Source organism: Nymphalis io, chromosome 6 (assembly GCF_905147045.1).
Source record: "Nymphalis io chromosome 6, ilAglIoxx1.1, whole genome shotgun sequence".
NCBI lineage: Eukaryota > Metazoa > Arthropoda > Insecta > Lepidoptera > Nymphalidae > Nymphalis > Nymphalis io.
In genome coordinates, this window is record NC_065893.1 from 113,213 (window position 1) to 121,470 (window position 8,258).

Sequence of the window (8,258 nt, forward strand, 5' to 3'; positions counted from 1 at the left end):
ATGTTGTATATACTGTAATATTAAGTCTGCTCTTAGTGATTTTTGTAAGTTATACGCGGGTGAAACCGCCGGCACAGCTAGTGTATAATAAAGTAAAAATACGAAAGTATGAAGTATACATTACAAATGTTTTTATACGAAAAATAAACAACGCAAACATTTCGATAAAAAATATCGAGTCGTAGAAAAAGTAATTCTGATAAAATTCGAAAATGAACAACTGGGAATACTTTGTCTTAACAGATAAGCTTTAACTAAATCTGTCAAGAGAGAGTGTATGAATGGCAAATGTCGAGTCATAGTCTTTAGTCGCTTGACTCTAAAAATTAAGAAATAATTTATATCATAATTAGTTATAAGTGGACTAATAATAACAATGGTAATAATAAATAATATATTATCTCTTATAATATAAGCACAGTTGCTTAAAAAATAATTTAATGTGTTTATTTTTAAATTTAAATCTGGAATCTATCTCTATGTATAAGAACTAAAGTGCGTCGCGTCCGTGACACCAAGCAACAGCAAGCAGAAGCAGTGCAGTGGTCGCCATACGACAGCGCATCGTATTTCCTGTTCGCAGTTCACATATGTTGTATGCATGCATTAACGATGTCAACAAAATCCTAGAAGTAAAAAATTTGCTGTATTAATTTTTTGTCGAACGCATGTGCTTTCACTAATCAGCATTGGAACAGAGTAATGGAATTAATTAGCTATTAAGGTTCCCATCAAACGGAGAGGAAGCCTTAGCCGAGGAACATTTACTTTACTTTTTGTACCCTTATAATATCACACCGAATATATAAATGAATGTTTAAATTTCTTGTAAATATTTGGACACGGGGTAATTTTAATAATCATTAAAGTTAAAAAAACTAATGATGACGACGTAATCAGTCCATAATAAAAAACTTCGAAAAAATGTGACTTACCTCGGTTCATTTTATTGGCAAAAAATTTGTTCAATCATCAAATTCTATGTTCTAATTGTACTTGAAAGTTATCCAAGTGTTTTGTAACCAATGTATGTTTCACTCTTAGAGGGTTCTGCTCATTGTATATGAAAGAAGCAGCTGGTTTTAGTCGATACTTCCGTAAAATAGAGACTAGGGTCGTTTTCAATGAGATGATGCCTATTCGACTACCTGAAATTATTTTTATATATATTAAATATTATGTTAGCATTTTTAAAATATAACATACTTTATTATTAATTAGATTTGAATGTGTTTAATATAGAATAATTATTCTCATATGTTATAGATGTAGAAAATACTCATATCTTACCAGCGCAGTTTCGTGGTCCTGTGCTAAAAGGTATATAAGCGGTTTGTTGCTCAGGTGTTGCATCTAAAAATCTTTCTGGCCTAAATTTATCAGCATCTGGTCCCCAATACTTAGGATTACGGTGCAATCCCCATATGTTAATAATAGCTTGACAACCTTCATTTAAAACTAAACCTGAAGCTGTAATAATATAATTGTTACAAGAATTCAATTTAAATTAAAAAAATCTACTATCTAACGATTTAGTTTTAGTGAAAGTGTATACTTACGAAGTTTTAAATCAGTTTGACACTTCCTCATAATCAATGGAGTCGTAGGATAGAGTCGCATTGTTTCCTTCAAAACAGCTTCCAAATATTTAAGTTTATTTAAATCATTAATAGTTATTGTCTGATCAAAATCATCAAAGACTTCTTTAATCCTAAAATAAATTTTTATCATCATAAAACTTTTTACAGTTTATTATTGACAATTTGAACCCAAATGTAAAGTAAGCCAAATAAATAATGCAGCAGAAATTGACAATCGCTACGAGTAAGGAAAGACATTGCCTTAACTGGCACGGACTCCAAAAATAATTGATCAGATATTGTAAATGCTTAAATAATAATTTTATATATTATCCTAATAAAAAAATCTTGAACTTATTAAGTGCCGAATTCAAAGGCTCTTATGTCGCATTATTCTGACGCTCTTATTCCAATCCCTTATTTCTGAAGTCGGTGCCAGCTCAAAACTTATAATGGGTATTTTTATAGTAAAATAGGAATCAAATTCATTCATCCTTTTTATTCAGAGAAACAATAAAATCGATATATAATTCAACGCAAAAGGGCGCAGATATCATGTAATATATTTATTACTTGATATCTGCGCCCTTTTTGTTGTTGCTTTTGTTATTACAAAATATATAAACAAAAAAACAATCTAGTTGAGGACTTCACGTTTTATAACCGACTAAAAACTTGTTTGGGCTTAACAGTTCATTATAAGGAAAAAACGCAATACTAATTTATTATAATATAATAATTATAAATTTATTCTTAAAATAATTTAAGTAATTGGTATTATTCTTACTCCTCGTATACTTTGTCCTGTACATCGAGGTGTTGAGACAACAGGACTGAGGCAAAGCCGCTGACAGAAACTGTAGTGTCAATGGACGCTAAAAGCAACACGAGTGACTCTTCGCGTAATTCTGTTTCAGAATATCCTCCAGAGTAACGAATCAATAGTTCCAATAAACTTTTCAAATCATCCTGTGTTCTCACTAAAATCATAAATAATAAATTATTTATTTAATCGAAACATTCCTAAAATTATTTTGAGCCGGTTGGCGTGGTCGGTAGATACTTGCCTATTCACGCCGAAGGTTGTGGGTTCGATTCCCACTCAGGACAGACATTTGTGTGCATGAACATGTCTCTTTGTCCTGAGTCTGGGTGTAATTTTCTATATAAGTATGTATTTACAAAAGAAAAGTAGTATATCAGTTGTCTGGTTTCCATAGCACAAGCTTTGTAAAGGCTTAATTTGGGATCAGATGGCCGTGTGTAAAAAATGTCCCACATGATATTATTATTATTATTATTATAAAATTATAAAAATTATTATTATTTAAAAACTTACAAATGTCATCTTCAGAAGTAGTATCGCTTTGTTCTTTTTTCATTAGTTTTCTTTTTTGGGAGATTAGCTGAAATTATATAATAAAGATTAAAACTATACTATGAAACGCTTAGTTCTTAAGGATAAAATAAATAGCTCAGCTGAGGTAGTGACCTCAATTATTTTTACCTTAGGAGCGGTATTAGAAAAAAATTTAGTATTGTTACTGATATTTTGAAAAACACCTTAGCTGAGCGCAATCTTATTTAAATTATCCAAGAAAATTACTTTGTTAATAAAGATCCACACTATTTTCTTATTGAGAGATTGTTTAGTGGCTTCAGGCAACAGCTTGTACACTTTAATACTGTACAGCCAAGGCCGGCATAGGCGAGTTATCACGTTGTCGAAGTAAGATACAAATGCTTCGCAGAACGGTTGAAATTCTCGTGGACAAAGATTCACGCTATTGCCGAGTATTGTTTCTAGAAACGATAAGTGTATACTTTTAATTATATGTATGTTTACAGACTATATATTTGATATTTTAAATAATACTTCATCGACACAAAATAACAAAAAGGCAATATTAAAATATAAAAAATTACCACAAGCAGATAGTAAGATATAAGAGCAGTAATGATTCCAGAGCGAGATGTCACCCTGCCCCACATACACTGCTAGTTTGTCCACCAACACCTGACTGTTCCGCGCGTATACTCTGACGAACTTGTTGATGTGTTTTGGAGCAAGTGCCAATGCATTAATCTTGCGACGAACGCGCCATATCCTCTCTTAAAATATATATCACATTTAATACATGTTACCAACATTGAAATACAATAAAATAATCCACCAGCCCTTAAATAATCCTCTGACCAAACTTATAAGAAAGAAGGACTATTTAACCACACTGACCTACTCCATGCTAGTAACTTAGACACGTGGCAAAATTTAAGGGATTTAAGGATTTCCTTCACCACCGAGCACATTATAAACATAAATTAATAAGCATCTATAATATAATATGTACTCTACTAATAAAGTATAATATATACTTCAACTCCAAATATACAATGTGGGTATAATAATGGCCGCTAAAGCGTTACATATACGTTTGACATTATTTTAGTTAATGATTTAAATTGTTATAACATAATTTATAATAGGCGATCGACTGACAAATTGAACTGATTAAAGTTGCAAAAGTCATAAATGATGACTGAATCAATTGATGTATCAGTGTAGTACCAGTAACATAGTGAGAAAATAAAAAACTTAATTTACATTTAATAAAATATACTAAGATCACTATCCATAATAACAACATTATTAGTAAATTATCCAAGATGAAACATTGACTATAAAGGATTCACACACACAAACAGCGTATCGCCGTATTAGTATTTATTATAGTAGTAGTATTTTCAATATTTTTAAAAAAACGGAGTGAGTTTTTACACAATAACAGTGCAGTTTTAAAACTATAGTAATTACAATTTGTAAAATAAAAGAAATGTCCTGATTATTTACCTGGAGCAAATATTGATCCGTTCCCAACCATATGACGGAAAACAAGCGTCATCTGTCCTTTTTCAAGGCATGATCTTAGTACAAAATGCGCAGACACGGGTTCAGATATGGCTAAAACAAAAAAAATAATTACAATAAAATAACAGCGATACATTAGTATCGTTTATCTTTTAATTTAATTGTCTTTTGTGTGTCTGTCGTTCATATTTTTTATAACAATTTTTATTCCCTCCAGATCGATTTGACGAGCCGGTTGGCGTGGTTGGTAGATACTTGCCTTTTCACGCCGAAGGTTGTGGGTTCGATTCCCACCCAGGACAGAAATTTGTGTGCATGAACATGTCTGTTTGTCCTGAGTCTGAGTGTAATTTTCTATATAAGTATGTATTTATAAAAGAAAATTAGTATATCAGTTGTCTGGTTTCCATTGCACAAGTTCTGCACAAGCTTAATTTGGGATCAGATGGCCGTGTGTGAAAAATGTCCCGGGATATTATTATTATCTATTAGTCGTAACGACTGCCATAAAATCTAAGGATATAGCTTTACAACATGAAATAAACTTACCGACACATGAGAAATTGCCGATCAAAAAACTGACCATGCCATATTTATTTTTGTACGCTTGCTCGGATAAATTTTGTATAGTTGAGATACGATCTGAAAATATTCGCCACGTTATTGTAATATATATATTGTAACAAACATCAACTACGTAAAGCCGACTGCCGAAATATTTATGAATTGAAACGCACCGCGCCCTTTACCGAAAATAAAGATAGCTAGCTAAAAAACTGTAAGCCGTAAAAGTGTCCTCCTATCGGAGCTATTAACAATATTCAAAACACGTTTTAAAAAAAGTTATTTAATTAGCTATATTATTAGCTATTTAATGCACAGATTTTAATTTGTTTCTAATTAGTCTAATTTAAAACTAAGCCTCAATGGTAAATCTCTACGCAAAACTGTACTGTTACTGCAAAGCTGTTACTGTATTACAAATTGATTAATAAATATATACTTACAAAATTTATTTTAAAATTAAGTAAATACACTTCTTTCTTTTGTATATCAGACACTCGGCCTGTCATATAAGACTGTAACCACCAGTTTTCAAAACACTAGTCAATGTCGGATTATCTTATTATTATTCGACTTCAATCTGAACATGCATTGGTATTGATTTCATCTGAGTTTGATCAGTGCTTCGAATTAGAAATTACTTTTGAAAATATTTTTTGTATATGAAACAGATTTTTACCTTCGCCGTTTCCTATGAACATTAAGCCGTGTCCGATAAACGGGAACGCTTTCGAACTTACACCTATTTCTTTGTGTAATTGTATGAACTTGGTCGGCTTCCATTGGTCCAGAAATAGTAATATAATAATAAGTAACAGCACTAAAAACGGAAATATCATTGTTTTCAGAATCACTTCAAGCTACGAAATGCACGTAAACATATAATTTTGACAGTTTTATACTATATATATATATAATCCACGACCTTCCAACGTTTTTTGTGTTAATGAGTTTTTCATTACATTGTTATAATTTTAAAATGAGAAATGGTCTCGCTACAGTAAGACCGGTATACTCGTATCATTCATAGTGGGGACTGTTTTTTTTTTGTTTTCCTCTGTCACAAGTCACAATTACAATAATTATCATTAAACAGCTAGGTTGTAGGTTTGTTTATTTTATAGTTTCGAGACAGACAAGTGTTAAATGAATGATATAAATTATAACTAATTTTATAAATTCGAAAATGAGTATGTTTGTTGTTTCACTTTTACACCTTAATTCTTAAATTTATAACAATTTAAAAGGTTGATTATTGAATTTTGAGTAGATGTTGTTGGGGGTTACAGATAAGACCATAGGATACCTAGCACCTACCATCCCCAGGCGAAGATACTTTCGGAAACTTGGTTAAATATATAAATTTATAAGTCACATATTTTTGACTACAGCTTTAAATATCAAAAGTAGTACAGAAAAATTAATGTCATGAATAGTCATTTTCTAAGCAACTCAAAATTACGAAATTGGTAAACAAAGACTCAGCGTGTATATAATAATACTTAGACCGCTTATTTTTTACTTTTAAAGGTAAATAACGAATATTTTAAAAACAAAATATGTAACATATTAATTTTCAGCGTTTTATTCAAATGAAAATTTTCACATACATTTTGCAATAGATACCATTGGTTTTAGAAATATAAAAAAATATTTGAACATATTTTTTGTTTTTGTATAAAAAGTATTTATATTATGAAAGTAATACTATTTACTACATTAATTTATATGTACACATTATAAGTGTTATTTACAATTTAGAAACTAAACTGCACGATTTTTTTTTATCCACGTCAAATTAGACCTGTCAGTTATTGACACGCATTAAAAAATCCTCTCAACTGGAATTTTCATACGAAAAACTATTTTTTAATATGATTGGTCGTATAACGGTATTTTGCTAATAACATCTTTTTTTAAATGAACTCAATTTAAAAATGACAAAAATATATATATATATATATATATATATATATATATAATAATAAGGGTTAAGTAATTAGTAAAAAGATATTGTTGTGATATCAAGTATTGCTGTTTTGCGGTAGAATATCTGATGAGTGGGTGGTACCTACCCAGACGAGCTTGCACAAAGCCCTACCACCAGTAAATCCTTTCTAAGTCATGCTATTTGTTCCTATACTAATGATATTCAAATATTTTAATTTATATTATTAAATAAGAATACTAAAAAGGCAAATAGCGTGAAGTTAGTATTTGTTGATTTCATGCAGAATATTTTAATTTCATTGTATTTAATTACACTGCTAAACAACCTCGTATTTCGTTTGTGTGTCTAGTTGTATATCGTCTCTTAATGCGATTACTATGTCAATTTTGGACCAATGATCGATTTACTAAAATTATAAGTTTAATGTCTTATTACTTTTTTCATTAGTTACCTTTTGTACCATAATTCGAAGAGTATACATTGTATCATATCAGTTCCAAATAGAGCTACAATGTTGGCCATAACTTAGAATAAAAAAACGCATGTTTAAGATGTTTAATTAATGAAAAAACTAAGACAAATATTACAACAAGTGTACGGCTTTCGACAGCATGAGCTGAAGCTTTTACCTTTAATATAACTAGGATAAATGACTCCCATACAACTGAACCGAATAAGAAAGACCTTTATACAATTCTGAACGCGTCTGATTTGGCAACCCGCCCGTGACCCAGTTAGCGAGTCGTGCAAGACGAATGTTTGCTGCATGTCTTCTGAATTACACCCTGTATGCAGCACTTTTATCCCTTTGTAGTTGCGATAAATATGTTAGCCTCGTAAGTAGATCGACGACATTAAAATCAAGGAGGTTAGGTAACGTCATGGAAAATAATCATGAATGGTCCTACCGGCTTAGTATTGTTACTTAGTATAATACACATGTATGTACTTTTACCTGCTCTTTATAGGTCAATGTGCTCCCAGTATCGCGTTTAAAATGTTGTTCCGATTTAACAAAGAAATATGCTTACCAGAGCGTCCGTGGTTGCCAGAGTTCTGATCGTTTTGTAAGCTTTGTATGTCAAATGTGCAACCATTTCACAGCATGGTGTCGACTAATAATATACTGCAAGTAAAAAAAAAGGTTAAGCATTTCAATAGGTTTTCGGTTTTCCTGTCGAAAAATTCTTATCAACCCGCAGTTTGAAATTTGCATTGCGTAAGCACGGAGGGAGGTAGGTTGGAGTGTAAACTCCTATGTCTCGCAAGGTAAACAAAATCCTAAAGCCGTTGC

The 8,258-nt window shown here is 31.1% G+C and overlaps 1 protein-coding gene across 1 annotated transcript; it reads right to left on the reverse strand.

The window, feature by feature from the left end:
- Positions 1-972: 972 nt before the first annotated feature.
- LOC126769192 (probable cytochrome P450 313a1) lies at positions 973-5,796 on the reverse strand. Its single transcript, XM_050487833.1, has 8 exons — positions 5,754-5,796; positions 4,999-5,091; positions 4,432-4,542; positions 3,561-3,692; positions 2,368-2,560; positions 1,560-1,711; positions 1,291-1,470; positions 973-1,148 (listed from the first exon to the last, which is right to left on the reverse strand). The coding sequence occupies exons 1-8, from the start codon at positions 5,794-5,796 to the stop codon at positions 973-975; spliced, it is 1,080 nt and encodes a 359-aa protein (XP_050343790.1).
- Positions 5,797-8,258: the final 2,462 nt, after the last annotated feature.

Bases quoted from the DNA above. Each gene is read 5' to 3' on its own strand.
- LOC126769192 (XM_050487833.1), bottom strand. From the start codon at position 5,796: ATGGAAGCCGACCAAGTTCATACAATTACACAAAGAAATAGGT. The intron at 5,092-5,753 runs GTAAGTTCGAAA...GAATATTTTCAG, and splicing joins AATTACACAAAGAAATAGGT to ATCGTATCTCAACTATACAA. The intron at 1,712-2,367 runs GTAAGAATAATA...AATTTATTTTAG, and splicing joins CAGGACAAAGTATACGAGGA to GATTAAAGAAGTCTTTGATG.